The sequence below is a fragment of the Equus asinus genome, chromosome 4 (assembly GCF_041296235.1).
Source record: "Equus asinus isolate D_3611 breed Donkey chromosome 4, EquAss-T2T_v2, whole genome shotgun sequence".
NCBI classification, from domain to species: domain Eukaryota; kingdom Metazoa; phylum Chordata; class Mammalia; order Perissodactyla; family Equidae; genus Equus; species Equus asinus.
The window spans coordinates 35283394-35299807 of NC_091793.1; the positions used below are offsets into that span (position 1 = coordinate 35283394).

Here is a 16414-nt window from a genome sequence, read left to right on the forward strand (position 1 = left end):
TTATCTAAAGGGCTGGCCCCGTGGCTGAGTGGTTAACTTCACACACTCCGCTTCTTTAGCCCAGGATTTCGCCGGTTCAGATCCTGGGCGTGGACATGGCACCGCTCGTCAGGCCACGTTGAGGCAGTGTCCCACATGCCACAACCAGAGGCACTCACAACTAGAATATAGAGCTATGTACCGGGAGGCTTTGAGGAGAAGAAGAAGAAAAAAAAATTTATCTAAAATAATATGAACTAGTCAAGAATATCCAAAATGTATTTTGAAAAAAGAAAATTATTTAAGCAAGACCATTTCCATATGATTGTAAACATATATAGAGTGACAATAATTCAACCCATGATTCTGGTTTAAAAATAGGAATAGATTCACGGAATAGAGTAGAAGGCTTAGAAATAGATGTAACATTTTAAAGATCCGATATCATAAAATAAGAGGAAATAAAATAATTATTTCTTAAACGATGCTGAAATAAGCTTACAATATGGAAACAATTCACATTTTACATTAAATATAAAAATAAATTTAGGCTAATTAGAAAATTCATATAAAAAGCTAACAGAAAATAGAATTGAGCATCAGGTAAGTTGGAAGTACAATTTTCTTAGCTCTGAAGCTACATAGTATGTAATAACAAAAAAAATTCCTATACTTACTTTAAAAAAAACCTATACGACAAACAATAATAGATAACTAAAGCACATACTTCAGAACATTTGTAACAGGCAAAGTATTAATTGCAGGATATTAAAACTAGGAGAAATTAAAAACAAAAATATCAAGACACCAAAAAGTGGGCAAAAGCATGTATTCTCACAAGAGGAGGTTTAGAGAGTTAGACACAGACACAGAAAAATGTCCAACTTCACCAGTTATCCAATAAATACAAATTAAGGTGATAATAAGATATGCTAACACCAAGTGTTGGCAATGCCAATTAACCTTTTTGGAAGGCAATTTGGTGATATGTTTCAAAAGTCATAAATATATTCATTCTATTTAAAGCACTAATTCCAGACTTAGAATTCTGAAGAAGTAACTTGAAAGAAGAAAAACCATCAGCATGCAGATGCTGTTGCAGTAGCATTTATAGAATGAGAACCCTAGAAATAGCCAAACTGTTTGGCCTTAAGGGGAACGTTTAGGTAAAATAAGGTCTGTTGACCTGATAGAATGTTATGCAGCAAGATGTTCTTTGGCCCCAAGAACATTACCAGCTAATTGACATTCAAACTTTCTCTCTATCTCGTCTGACCCTTTGTGTCTTCATTCCATCTTTATCCAGCTTAGTTCAAGAAAGAGCCAGCAACCTGATAAGGATTCTCGTGTTGGGCTTCAGCTTTTTAAAGCTGAAAAATACCTCCTATTTTCAGATCAACTCCAACTTCTTCTGTCCCACTCTTTCCCTGAGCCTGCTCTTGCTAAAGGCAGGAGTGAACTCCATATAGCCATTCCAGCAGACACTATATGTCCTCATCTTACTAGGCCCATTGGCAGCATTCTTAAAACTCTCTCTTCCATTGCCTTCCAGGGCACGCCCTCTCCATGTTCTCTTCCTCTCTTTGGCCATGCCTCAGCCTCCCTTGCTGGCTCCTTTTCTCTCTGATTCTAAATATTAGAGTTGTTTGGGACCCAGTTTTGGCTCTTCCTCTCTTCTGACTACGTACTTTATCCACAGACAATCTTATTCACTCCCAGGGCTTTATACACCATCTATATGTTCATGTCTCCTTTATCACCAGCCTCCTCTGAGCTCCAGGCTCACATCTTCTTGATTATCATGCAAATATCTTGAACTAAACACATCCAAAACCGAAGTCTTGACTTTTCCACCCAAAGTCTGCCTCTCCCTCAGTGTGTCCCATCGCAGTATATGGTATCTCCATCCATCCACTTCCTCATCGAAATTCTCTAAATCCACATGCCCCACTTCCAATCCTGCCCCAAGCTACCTCTAAAGGGTATCTTGAATCTGTCACTCTTTCCATTTCCACTGTACCATCTTAGCCTAAGCTTCTATCATCTCTTAATGATCTCTTAATACTATATGGCACTCCAGTTTTAGTCTGGTGCTCTTTTCCATACTCCTAGCAGACTGTAAGGTCTTTGAGGGCAAGGACTGCAGCTGTTGGGTTCACTAAAGTATTCAGTTCCTTGTGCAGTACTTGGCACATGTTAAGTGGTTGATAAATATTTATACAATAAATTAATGCAATGATTACAGTTATATAAAAACTATGTGTGTGAGAAGTAGAAGGAAGTGTGGAAAATTTAAAACAGTTGGTGAAAATAGGATTTAAAAAAACTTTGATACTTCTGTTTTCTTGTTTGAGCAATGAAATAAATGTAAGACATATACATATACAAGATACTATGTGATGTTATCATGTGCTAAAGTGTGTGGTGCAGATATAAATGCTGGGTTGAAGAAAGCAGCATGAATGAGAGTTTAGCCATTTGTTGAAGACGAGCTAGTGGGAACGGTTTGGGATTCATTACTATGCTCACATCCCATAGGGATGGTTGGACTTCAGTCCAGTTGAAGTTGGACTGTAAGAACTTGCCTTCTCCAGCATGATTCTGTGGCCCAGAAAAAGAATTTTTTTGAAAATGGAAAGATAGGAGTGACCCCAGGGCTAGAATAGACTAAGCACACTTATTAGAGGATGAGAGACAGCAGAGTCTTAGCTGGCCTTGCAGAAAGTCTGCGCAGAGGTCAGAAATATAACAGAAGATGGCCACCTCCCAGGTTGTCTGGGACCACAGCTCTCCATCATAGGTGACAGGGTTACCCCTTCCTCTGCTCCCAGCTTCCTCATGGTTAGCCCTTCTTCCCACCAGATCCCCTTCCTGCAACTGGTGCAAAAGGGGCCCACCTTTGCATATTAATTCCTTCAAAATCCTTTTCTTTTGTGTTTGTTTTTTGCTAATCTTCATTTTCTTTTTTTAACTGAAATATAATTGACATATAACATTGTGTAAGTTTCAAATGTGCAACATGTTGATTTGATACATTTATATTTGACATATGCTTACCACCATAGCATCAGCTAACACCTCTCTTACATCATAGAATTATCATTTCATTTTTGTGCTGGGAAAATTTTTCTTTTCAACAGAAGAACTGGCTGCCTTGTTCCTTTAGATGATTCATTTGGGAAAATTAGGGGACGATTTCAGGATTTTCTTTTTGCGTCCCTTTGTGTACACACACACACATCATCACCTCCCCCCGATCTGAGCATATGTTTGACCACAAACAAACTCTTAACTAATCTTAAAAGTAGATTTCACAGACCACCTTCTTTAACTATAATAACATTAGTAATAAGAAATAAATAGATAAAAATATATCTTAACACCTGGGAAATCAAGGTACACCCTCTTAAATAAACCCTGGACCAAACAGAAACAAATGAAAAAAATATCACATGTTTGGATAAGAATACTTAATAGCATAAAGATATAAAATCTTCTAAAATTAATCCATATATTTAGTACAATTCCAGTTAAACTCACAGTCTCCTCAACCCATTTGTGTTAAATGACCTTAAAGTTCATATGGAAGTATAATGTCTAGGAAATGCTAAGAAAATTATGAAAATAAAAATAAGTAAGGAGAGAGTTGCCTTATCAGATATTAAATATATTTAAAGTCACAGTAGCAAAAACTTGATGGCATTGGAATAGAAGAAGATCAATAGATGATTGCAACAGTGCAGAGTTCAGAAATAGATTCCAGATATATGGTAATTTAATATATGACAAAAGTGGTATTTTAGTTGGGTAGGAAAAGGAGAGTTTTTTTAGTAAACGGTTATGACATAACTGATTAACTATCTGGACAAAAATAAATTTGGACCCTTATCTCACATTATATATGAAAATAAATTCCAGATGGCTTAAAGATATATGTTTAAAAATTAAAATAATGAAGACAGTGGAACAACTTTATATTTGTCTATGAGCTAGAGTTTGGGAAGAACTTTATCACCAAGACAAGAAACGCTGTATTTGATTACATAAAAACACATTGTGTAGGGTGAAAGATACCACACACAAAATTGCAAGACAAACAGTAGATTAGAGAAAATATGTCAGTAATATGACAGATAAGGATTAATATCTATACTACACAGAGCGCTCTTAAAATTGATAAGAAAAATATACACAAAGCAGAAAAATGGTCCAAGGATATGAATATGTGATTCACAAAAGATCAAATCAAATAGCCAATAAAACATTTTTCTTTCCATCAGCGATCTGAGAAATTCTCCTTTTATGGCAAGTCAAAGAGTGAATTCACTTAAGGCTCTAGGATGGATGAAATGATGCAGAAATAGTGATTTGGTTCCTGTGTCATCTTCTTCCCTACATAGACTACTGTGACCGTGGTGGGAAACTTCTCTCCAAGACACTCAGAGTGTGTGGTGAGGAACGTGGACTCCACCAGGGAGCTTTGCAAGGGTAAAAGTCGGGGGAACGAGACCTGCACCTGTAACATCCCCACCAGATCACCTGACAAAGGTAAGTGGACTCGATTCTGGGCTTTAGTATGAAAGCAAAGAAGGCACGAGACCGTCCTGAGTTCAGGTTGCCCAAGAAGCATGAAGAGTGACAAGGAATCTAAATAGTCGCTGTGTCCCTGTCCCCTGCTTCCTGCCTCTCCCGGTGGTTCTGCTCACCTCTGACGTACTTCATCCCACAACTGCAGGCCCCCACTATCACATATGACTGGAGAATGACAGAGGAGGGTAAGTTGGATAGGAGAGTGGACTAAAGCAAGGAACCATTGAGCTGACCCTACCCAAATGGTTCAGATAATTTAGAGACCTGAAAAGCTAGGAATGCCCTTCGTGAGATGAGAAAATAGTACGGCCAATGTTCTATCATCTTAAGTGCATTGCATTCATTCATTCATACAGGAAGTATTTATTGAACATCTACTATGTGCCAGCACTGTGCTAGATGCTAGGGGTACAGTGACCAAAAAAGACTGACCTGGTTCTTGCTCACAGTATTGATAGCCTCCTGGGGTAGAGACCAGGGAACTGCTCGTTACAATGCAGTGTGTAAATACAGGGACTGTAGTGTACCATGGGAAGCACATGAATGGGGAACCTAACTGGACTTGAGGGGAGGTGGCGAGGCAACAAGGAAAGCTTCCTGGAGGATGAGTGGGGTCGAGCCAGTCAAAGAAGAGAGGGAATAGTATTCTAGGCGGAGACCAACTAGTGTGATGGCCAGAAGGTGAGAAAAAGCTTTGTTTGAGGAGCCAAAGGAGGTTCTATATGGCCAAGGCAAATGGGGTAGGGACAGGTGGAAAGCAGAGTGATAGAAAATGGATCCCAAAGAAGGCAGAAAGTGTCTGGCACAATGTAGCCATTTACAGTGAATACATTTTTGTTGAACCAACAAATGAATGAATGAATGGCTGCAGGTGAAGAATGGGCTAGAGGAGGGAAGGACAGAGTCCCAAAAGATCAGATGGAAGGAAAGCTACTGTGGTGATGTAGGTGAGGGTGACAGTGATGGCTGGACTAGTTGGAGGCAGATGGCGGTGGAGAGAAGTGGATGGATTCCAGAGATGGTTAGGAGTTACAATGGACAGACTGAGGATTCATGAGTCCCTCTGGGTGAGAAAGACTAAAAGTAAAGTCAAGTTCATGGTGCAGGCCTCCTAGAATGGGTGAAGATCATAACGGAGCTGAGTTTTGTGGCGAGAGCTGGTGTTACTCAATTAGTCCTGAATCCCTCAAAAGGGAATTGAATGCACCAGGCCAGAGACCGGAGCTTTAGAAATGCCTCTCAGCCACTGGGCTTGTGGTGGCTGTTTGAGTCTGACTTGCTTGGAAAATGATCTCAGTTTTCCGCTTCTCTTTGTCCACACTATGCAGGCTTTGTGATAGGCTTCTAGTTAATTTTGGTCATTAAAATGCAGATCTTGCTCACCTATAAAATATGCTTCTGCAGTATTTGAGATCTTGTAAAGCCAGTTGGTTGCTTTTAGAGCCTCCATCAATTGCACTCAACCTTAGCCTGCCCTTTTCTCTGAATGCCTTGCATATTCTGAGCAGGCAAACCCACTCACTTCCCCTGTTACATTCAGCCAGACAATGGCCATTGCCGAACCTTTGTCTGCGGCCTAGGGTGGCCTCACTCCTTTCACCAAATCCTGTTGCCGTTCTGCTTTGAAACATTGCAGGGGGTGTCACCTCTTCCCTACAGCCTTGCCAGATTCTTCTCTAACTGTCCCCATCATTCTAGCACCCCCTGGGTCCCCAACAGGCACCCCAGTCTTGGTGCCCAGGTGCTACATGGGGCTCAAACCACTCCCAGGGTATTTCGGTGACTGTGCTGTCGTTGTTGTGTTTTTTCACCTATTTTATCTCTTCCAGAATAACTGTAAATGCTTCCAGAGCAGAGACCATATGTATTCATTTCCTTGAGATATTTCCCAATAGTGTTTTATGCACAGTTGATACTCAGAAAAGTACAACTTTTGCGAGCCTTCATCACTGGACACTTGTGGATTCCATTGACGTGGATTTTCACGGGGAACCCCTTAGTGCTTACTATCCATGTGTTTTTTTCTACTAACATGTATCAGTGTCTGTTCAAATACTCTTGGTGAAAGGCCATGCCAGCCCTCCAAAGCTCCTTGTCTTTAGAACGGAAGATTATCATTTCACATAGACCCACGTTATGTGAGCAGAATTTGATGTGGCATCCTAGCTTTCAGAATGAATTTTATTGCTGTGAGAAGCACCTTAAAGTGAGGATTCTCAAACTTAGAATCACACACTAATAAAATTTCAGTAAGAAAATTAGAGGTGCCCACAAAGTTAGACCAACTTCTTATTTCATCAAGTTAAGACTTTCATTTGAAAAGTATCATCTACACTCTCCATTAATTCATAAAAGGAAGATGATATTGATACCAAAATGGGTAACAGTAAAGACATCACAGAGTAGCACTTGTCCCTGGACACAACAGGATTTGAAAGGTGCTGCTCCAGACTGTGGCACCCAGACCCGGCTGTCTACAGTCATCACGTGGGGAGCAGTATAAACCACAGATTCCCAGACCCACCCAAAGCCACCTAAGTCAGAATACCTAGGAGCATGGCTCTGGAATCCAGTATGTCAAGTGATTCTGATTGACAGTTGGGTTGGGAATCACCTTGGATAGAGTAGGTAAGTTAAAGAGATACAGGAAATACAACATTTTTCTAACGCCAATTTAGCAGTTTTTATCTTTCTTATTCCTTTATTCCTTTGGGTCTTCTAACCAATGGGTAGGTTTTCAAAAGCAAATAAGAAAACCTTCATCATAGATTTGCCAACAGTTGACTCCAAGAAGATCATGGATCCCAGCCCATGGGAGCCACCCTTTAGAGATTGGTAGGTAAATATTTGAAGTGCGGATTTTTCTGAAGCTGCAGAATTTCCTTCCTAACATTCTGGTGATCATGTTCTAGGCACTTCTTGCTGGGTGACTTGTTTCATTCTTATGCTGTGGCCAATTACAAGCTGAGATAGTGATCCCGGGGAGAATGTGAGGTGTAAATGAGCTGTAAAATGGCTTTTTCCTAGTGATTATCCGTGGGAGGCCTGGAACGCGAGGTGGGCCTGGCTCTGTTTAGAGGTTTGCGCTGTACACTTTGGCTGCCTGACGTGACTGGCCCACGGGGAAGGAACCACATACTGATTGAAATGTTAGCAAACAGCTGGCACACCCTCCCCTCCTCCCCGAGGAGGAAGCAAAAATATTTATTTTCAGCATTTACAGCTTTGCTTGACGGTAGCGGGATTGCACCATAAATGACTCTTTTCCCCCCTTTGCTCCAGATGCTTTAGTCGTCAATGTGACGTTTTCCTTCGATGCTTGGCATTTATCAAAAAGATTCAACTTTACCAACTGCTCATCATTAAGAGAGTAAGATTTTATTTGAAATTTAAATATTCTCTCATTGGTTTTAATTTATTGATTTGCTTTACTCCTCACTTTGCTGAAGAACTCTTTTGTGGAGTAGAACTTCCCACAGTGCCTTTTGGAGCATGACCTAAAAGGAGATAGGAAGGCCCCTCAGCCAATCAGCGAGCTCGTTCAAGCCCTAAGCAAGATAGAGCAGCTAAGGAGCACACAGCTGTGTTAAGTGTTCCTCCCAACAGGGAAATCCATTTTCCCAAGACGGCGGGGGGGGGGGGGGGGGGGGGGGGGTGGCCTTGAAGTAAGTACAGCAGAAGAGGTGCTGCTGGGATCCCCTCTGATCAGAATGGCTTTGGGAATTTGGGCTCTGGGAGAGGATGTGAGCATGAGATAAGGGGAGGTCATACTCAAGGAAAAGGACCAGATGAAATCTCTTTCATCAGAAGAACATGTTCATTCTGTCTCCTCCCCTCCCCTCTGTTTTTTCTCACCACCTTTGTCCCTGAGAGCTATGGATCCCTTTGAGTTAGGGACACACCTCACTCCTCGCTTCTAAAGCACAGAGAAGACAGAGGAAATATATTTCTCAGATTCCTGATTTTCCAGTGGGAAGATGGGATGGAGGTTCCCATGGAAACAATGGGAAGCTGTATTATTAGTGATTCTGTAGTTCATTGAGTGGTATGAGTACCAGATGTCAATTTCTTTTGGCCTGGCCTGGGAACCATTTTTTCTATGGGGAGATGAATTCTATCTGGAAACTGAGTTGGGAGGCCCCTCTACAGCTATTAGAACAGGAGCCCCCGGACCTCAGCTTTACCACCAAGGCACTTTGAAAGAAGGATTGAGTTCGGTTATTTCTAATAAACAATGAATTTAGGGAGGGAAAAATCCAAACCTGATAGAAGAAGCCTCAGAAGTCCATGAAAATGGGGAAAAAGGGGAGAGGTAAATAGAATTGTAGAGCTCAAAGAAAGTTTAAACGTAATGCAGCTCCCCCATCCCCATTGTCAAGGCAAGAGGAAAGGAAGTGACTTGCCTCAGGGGCCACAATTATGACATAATTCAGAAGCAGACCTGAGACCCGGGGCTCCCCAGAGGGCGCGTGGCCTTTCCTTGGGCACCCACTTCCCTTCAAAAAGCACTCAGTATGGTGCTCATACCTGAGGGGTAACAATGGAGTACAAATCACAAACTTGTGCACATAGGTGGCCAGGTAAACACTTAAGCGAGTCTGTTTTCTCTCCCGTTGAAACTGCTGTTTCTATAGGTCAGAATCTCAGAATGCTTGGGCATTTCTTGAAGAGTATATAAAAGACAAATGGGGTCCTCTCACCATCCTCCCGGCTGAGACCTCTCCTGGCCTCCCTTGGCTCCGTTTCCAGACCAACCTCGATTTCCATTTTTATCATTCCTTCTTTAACTCCAATTATCCTAATAAGTGATTTTCAAGTCCTCCGCTGTTAGCCATGCATGATAGATTATTTGATTAGTAGACACAATTCTTCCTTAATTCGATTAAAAAGCAAACACTGGCACCCGTTCGCTCTGCTTGCCAGATAACCCTTTTGGTCTCGCATCTTCGAGGCAGTTTGCGGTCTTACCCGTTCCAGGGAGTGAGGGCCTGCTGATCTGGGGGGAGGAGAGGGGCTCAGCCTCCAGAGCGAGACTTACGGGAGTGTAGACAAATAGCAGAACTGGATTCAGAAACAGATTCATCGGGTTCCTGTTACCTACCAGCGCAGCAGGTGACCCCAGCTTCAGGTTTCCATGGCAACACCCCTGCAGGTGGGATGACAGTCCATCAGCCCGAGGGCTGCCCCGAGCGGGGCACAAAGTCAGTGCTCCATCCCCAGCCTCAAAGGACTGTTCTCCATCCCTGGGCTCCTCACAGTCTGTCCGGGGATTTTTTTCTTCTTCTTTTAAATGCTTGCACGCCACATCACAGAGGAAAATTCTAGGGTATGAACATTTTCCTAAAACTGTAGGCATTAAGTTGGTTTTCCGTGTTGCCAGATGCGCAGTGTGTATTGGAACTGGCTGTGCTTGGTGTAAAAGTGAGAGACGGTGTATCCACCCCTTCAGAGCTTGTGACCCTTCTGATTACAACAGAGACCAGGTAAAGTGACATTTTTGGTACTATAAGATTTAACCAAAAATAAATATTTGTGACTGCCCATCCCAGCCTGTCTTTTGTGTTCTCTTCAAACTCTGAATTTCCCAGCTCTTTGGGTGTTGAAGGAATATTCTTAATTTCAGACGCTCTGCCAAGTTGCTGTTGGGAAGTGGATCCCACCCGAGACAGCAGGAGGAGGAAGACTCAAGGAGAATAAGAGTGACAGAACCAAGAAGGGGTTGCAGGTCAGCCCCTCTTTTTGTATCGATAATGGAAAAATCCCCCTTTAAATGACAGCAACAACCACTACTTTGGGTTCCTTTTAAAAATTCCCTTTTTTACTTTCTACCAAAATTCCCTTTTTTTACCTTTGGTTTTTTGACCAAGTTTCATTTAATTGGCTCAATACATCAAAGGCTGCACACTCATATTAAAGAAATTAAAAATCTGTAATTATGAAAAATGATGATGTTCCGGTAAGAGTAAAATTTTAAAGGTGACTTTGTGGCTCACTTGGGGAGAGTTAGAAGGAAATATAGCACACAGCACAGAGGGGATTTCAATTCGAACCACGTATTATGGTTGCATTTCTGGGGGTAATGTGTAGGAGAGAGTCTATGCAAAGTATGCAAACTAACCTCGTTTGGATTTTCTTTACTTTGTAGAGACAATCTACCCAGTAGTGAATAGTGCCAAAACAGAGTTGTTTCTATATAATAAAGGTGCATTTCTCTCCGCTTTTCAAAAGTGGTTATTTTTCATGAAATTTCCTTGGAAATTCCTCTTATTTTCTTCATAGTGAACCACCAAGCTCAACTAACAGACATGTTTGAAAACAGAAGATGTGACAGTGTAAACATTTCCAGGCAGAACATGGTGGCTGTGCTTAGAGAGCCCGGAAGTGCTGGTTTCATCTGGGAGTTAATTGAGCATCTACTACGGAAAGCAATGAAAGGACAAGTTCTTGCTCCCATTAACCTTGGGGTCTAGGGGGAGCAGACAAATTAAAGACAGCATGTTTTTTCCTTTAAAGACTCAGTTTTCTATTTCATGGCTAATCTGTGGCTTTGATTTATCCATTTGCTGTTATTTAAGGTCAAGTGTCAATAGTAATAAGTAGCACATTTTTAATCACGACTGAAAAGTTGATAGTAACTTTAGGTGAATTAAGTACCAGGCGAGGGAATGGGAACCAAAATGCATTATGAAGTTAATTAAAGGCATGAAAAAAGCCTGTGTGCCAATATCTCCAGGCTTTGAAAGTCTTTGAGGTTTTATTAAGTGGTGGCTACTTTTCTCTTCCCGGTAGTAAATAAAACTAAGGCATAGCAACAGGAATTTGGATCAAGGAGGTAGTGGCTTTTTTAAAAACTAAACTTCTCTTTGTTGTTGTTTCAGTTTTTTTTAAATTTTGGTAAAACACACATAGCATAGAATTTACCGTCTTTACAGTTTTTAAGTGCACAGCTCAGTGGCCTTAAGTACCTTCACACTGTTGTGCAATCATCACCACCATCCATCCCCAAAACACATTTCATCTTGCAAAACTGAAACTCTACCCATCGACCAGGAACTATTTTGCCGTCTACCCAGCTCCTGGCGGCCCGCATTCTGCTTTCTCTATGAATTTGATCACAGTCACGCACCGCATAACGATGTTTTTGGTCAATGATGGACTACATATACAACGGTGGGCCCATAAAATTAGTACAACGACAAAATTCCTAAGGACTTATTTCTCAGAATGTATCCCCATCAAGCGACACATGGCTGTACTGTAGGTACCTCATAAAGTGGAATTATACAAGAATTGTCTTTTCCTGGCTGGCTTATTTCACTTAACGTAATCTCCTCAAGGTTCATGCATTTTGTAGCATGGATCAGAATTCCCTTTTTAAGGCTGAATAATATTCCACTGTATGCATATACCAGGTTTTGTTTATCCCTTCATCTGTCTATGGTCACTTGTGTTGCTTCCACTTTTTGGCTATTATGAATAATGCTGCTATAAACATGAATGTACAAATATCACTTCAAGACTCTGTTTTTAATTCTTTTGGGTACAGAGCCAGAAGTGGAATGCTACATCGTATGGTAATTCTATTTTTAATTTTTTGAGGAATTACCATACTGTTTTCCATAGCACTCTCCCATTTTACCTTCCCACCAACAGTATACAAGCATTCCAATCCACATCCTCGCCAACACTTGTTGTTTTCTGGTTTTTTCGTGATAGCCATCGTACTGGTGTTTCATTATGGTTTTGATTTGCGTTTCCCTAATGACTAGTGATATTGAGCATCTTTTCATGTGCTTGTTGGCCATTTGTATATCTTCTTTGGAGAACTGTCTATTCAAGTCCTTGCACATTTTTTAATCAGGTTGTTGGATGTTTTTGTTGTTGTCAAGTTGTAGGAGTTCCATATATATTGTGGATATCAACCCTTTATCAGATATATGACTTGCAAATATTTTCTCCCATTCTGTAGGTTGCCTTTTCATTCTGTTGGTTGTGTCCTTTGCACAGAAGCTTGTAATTTTGATGAAGGCTAATTTATCTATTTTTTTCTTTTGTTGCCTGTTCTTCAGGTACCATATTTGAGAAATCATTGCTAAATCCAATGTCTTAAAGCTTTCCCCCCATGTTTTCTTCCAAAAGTTTTATAGTTTTAACTCTTAGATTTAGGGCTTTGATCCATTTTGAGTTAATTTTTGTGTATGGTGTAAGCTAAGGATCCAACTTGATTCTTTTGCATGTGGATATCCAGTTTTCCCAAAATCACTTGTGAAGAGGACTGTCCTTTCCCCATTGAATAGTCATGACACCCTTGTCGAAAATCATTTAACTATATATGCAGGGATTTATTTCTGGGCTGTCTATTCCATTGGTCTATATGTCTGTCTTTATACCCATAACACACCATTTTGATTACTGTAGCTTTGTAATAAGTTTTGAAATCAGAAAGTGTGAGTCTTTCAACTTTGCTTTTCTTTTTCAAGATTGTTTTGGAAAAAATTAAGCTTTTTGAGATAACTGTAGATTCACCTCTAGTTGTAAGAAAATGGTACAGAGAGATCTTATGTATCTTTTACCAAGTTTTCTCCAATAGTAACATCTTACAAAAGTAGTGCACAATATCGCAACCAGGATATTGACAATGACAACAGCCAAGATGCAGAACAGCTGTGTCACCTCAAGGTTCCTCCAGGTCGCTCATTTATAGCCACACCCACTTCCTTCCTCCCTCCCACTCCCCATCTCTGACTCTCCACCACTGATCTGTTCTCCATTTCTATAATTTCATCACGTCAAGAATTTTGTATAAATGGAATCACCCAGATGAACCTTTTTGGGTTTGGCCTTTTTAACTCAATATAATTCTCTGGAAGTTCATCCAAGTTCCTTTACGTAGCAATAGTTTATTCCTTTTATTGCTGAGTAGTGGCCCAGGCGATGGCTTTTTAAATTTCTCTTATTTTAAAGAAAAAAAATAAAGTCTCTGCATCCTGTTTTCTTGTATTGTGTCTTCCTGCATGCTTTGACCTTTGACACTGTGATTAAAAGAACCAGGGTTACCAAGAAAGCAGGAAGAGGCTGAAATAAACAAAAGCCCAGACTTAGCTTCCATGCTTCTGTGGATGACCCTTCTTAGTTTGAAGGAAGACATTTTGTTAATACTGAAATTTTGTCTTCAAATATAAAATTCAGAGCAGAATCTCAATTTTGGTTGATAAGGAATGGAGTATTATTTGTTGCAGGAGATATTTCTCATGCTCTGTGAAACACTGCTGTCTTTCATTATCATGTGGAACATGTAAATCCAAGGTTTCAGTTTGGGTCCTTGTGTTGCCCATGAATAAAGCACCAAACACTCTTGTCTTAGCAGAAAAGCCATTAAGAGCTTTCTTCAAGGCATCTTCCCACATCACATATGGTACTGAGTGCTTCCTTTGTGCCAGGTACTGGGGACACGAGATGTGAACGGTGCAGACCAATCTTAAGCTTCATGATGCTGAGCTTGGCTTGACTCTTCCCACAGGTATCTATCGAGCACCAGGGAGATGCCATCATACTGAGCTCCATGGATACCATGAGGAGGACACAAATGAATCAGTTTCAAGAATCTTTTACATGAGTACATAAATGAGAATACAAGATAAAAAACCTTAACATAGGGAAAGTACCAGAAAGTATACAAACCCAGAGAGCCTCTCTGTGCCTGGGGCCTTGTCCTAGTCATTCCTGTTTGTTTAAACCCAGTGCCTGGCAGTTAAACACACTTAATCAGTGTGGTTGGTTAAGTCTTTGATTGATGGATGGATTGATTGACAGAGATGGAGTTTCAGCTGACCTTTGAGGGACGAGAAGCATCCAGACACGTGGGGACGGAGGAGTGGGTATTCTAGGCAAAGCGACTAGCATAAGCAAAAGCATAGTGGCGCACCAGAAAATTCCAGGACACCCATTATAGGAGACCCCAAGTAATCAATTTGGCTGGAGCAGAAGGATGCAGGAAATTATGGGACGCAAGTTTGAAAGGACCCTGGAGCCTGCAACTACAGGCCTTACATACCAGGCCTAGGAGTTTTGACTTTGTTCTCCAGTAGCAATAGAATGCTATTGAAGACTTTTTTTTTAGTCTCATCTGTCCATAGTTCTGATTTATGACATTTTATTTTTTTAATTAGGAATTTGCTCAGCCAAGGACGTGGTACTTATGAGACAGGCTTCCTGGTTCAATCCCAGTTTGGACCTGTTGCCTTCACACTGTTTCATGACCCTATGACCCGTCCCTATACTCTGGCCTGAAAACCTATGCTGTCATTTACCAGGAAAGCTGCATTAAGGAAAAGCATCACCCAAATAAGGAAACGAACTCAAAAACTGATGTCTGCCCTTTGGATAAGAAGCATTTTCAGCTATGAGGGCTGGTCTCTCTCTGAGTCGGTGGTTGGCCCTGTCACCTGCCCTAACTTCATTTCCTTTTAGCAGTCTTATATCTGGTGCCCCCACCTGCTGAGAGAAGAGGTGACTGCCCTCTCTTTCCTGTTCTCAAGGAAAGGTGTGAAGATCTATGATATGATGTTGTTCTAATATTTGTTATTCTTCACAATAGACTTATCGCTGTAGGGTAGAAAGACACCGTACAAAGCCGTGGCTCCTGCTCTCGAGGAATTTATATTCAAATTGTTCTTTCTTTCTCTTCTTTGTACCTGCTCTTCTCTTCCTCTGCCACTTTTGAATGTGCATTTAAATTTCTCAAAAGCAATCCAAATTGGCCCTTCAGCGACCTTGCCTTTAAAAGTGAAATGAAGTTTAATATATACCTGGGTTAATAGATACTTTGTTGAGTAGCTTCTTTGGGCCTAGCACTGTGCTAGGTGCTGTGAGATTCGCTTCCGATTGTTCGTTGATTCATTCATTCAAAATGTGTTTATTGAACCCTGCTCTGTGCTAGACAGGCAGGCAAAATGTGTACCCTATGGAGCTTACGTTGTAGAACTTATATTTTGGAGGAAGTAAGATTCATTTTCATGAAGCAGGTGAGTGTGCCCAACAGAAGAATATATAAGAAGGAATGCCAGAATGTACTAAATTGTAGTGGTAGCTAATATTTGTTGAGCCTATGCTATATCCAGAGCGCAGAGGATCTTTTTATTTAAGCCTCACGATGGACTTATTTTCCTGATTTTATGGACAAAGAAATGTTGGCTTGCAGAGGGTAAATAGGTAATAAATGATAGGCAAAGGATTTGAACCCAGGCAGTCTGACTCCAGAGCCCACTGTTACAACCACTGCTCTATGCTATATGACCTCAATTGAACAAGTGTTAAACCGTGTAATAGGGATGATAAAAGTCAGTCCAGGAGGGAGAAACCTAATATTGGCTTCTCTTGGCATTAGGCTGGCAAAGCCTGCCTCATCTGTGCCGCAGATGTGGGGTGGGACAAAGACCTCCAACCTGGGCAGGCTGTGAGGGGAGTGTATGAGCGTCAAAGCCTCGAGAAGAGAGGGGTAGGTTGGGGTGTGTCAGACTGAAGGAGTCAGACCCAGGCAAGGCTGGTGTCTTCTCCAAGACTGGGAGAGCAGGAGAGGCCTTGAGAGGAGAACTGAGGCCCTTAGGAGAGTGGAGCAGCAAGAATCTCCTGCTGAAGTGGAAATCTGGCCGAGGGTGGATTTTGAGTGGCTGGGTTTAATTTGCAATCAGGAGTCTCTACTGGAGGGGAAGAGCTGCCTTCCTTGGTCACAGAGTCCTGGTCACCCAGTCCAGTTCTGAGGAGCTGCAGTCTGAAGGTTCAGTGACCCAGAGTGACAACTGTATGGAGTGGCCTTCGCAGCCCCACCCTTGACCTTGTCAGTCTC

At 41.4% G+C, this 16414-nt stretch overlaps 1 protein-coding gene across 3 annotated transcripts in view; it reads left to right on the top strand.

Annotated features, from left to right (window-relative positions):
* PLXNC1 (plexin C1) overlaps positions 1-16414 on the top strand; it is a 141605-nt gene that overhangs the window by 58361 nt on the left and 66830 nt on the right. For all 3 annotated transcript variants that reach the window (XM_014841241.3, XM_044744568.2, XM_070507058.1), the window contains 4 exons: positions 4380-4527; positions 7852-7939; positions 9950-10052; positions 10193-10294. In XM_014841241.3, coding sequence (XP_014696727.1) covers positions 4380-4527; positions 7852-7939; positions 9950-10052; positions 10193-10294 — 441 coding nt within the window. The remainder of the gene's footprint in view (positions 1-4379; positions 4528-7851; positions 7940-9949; positions 10053-10192; positions 10295-16414) is intronic.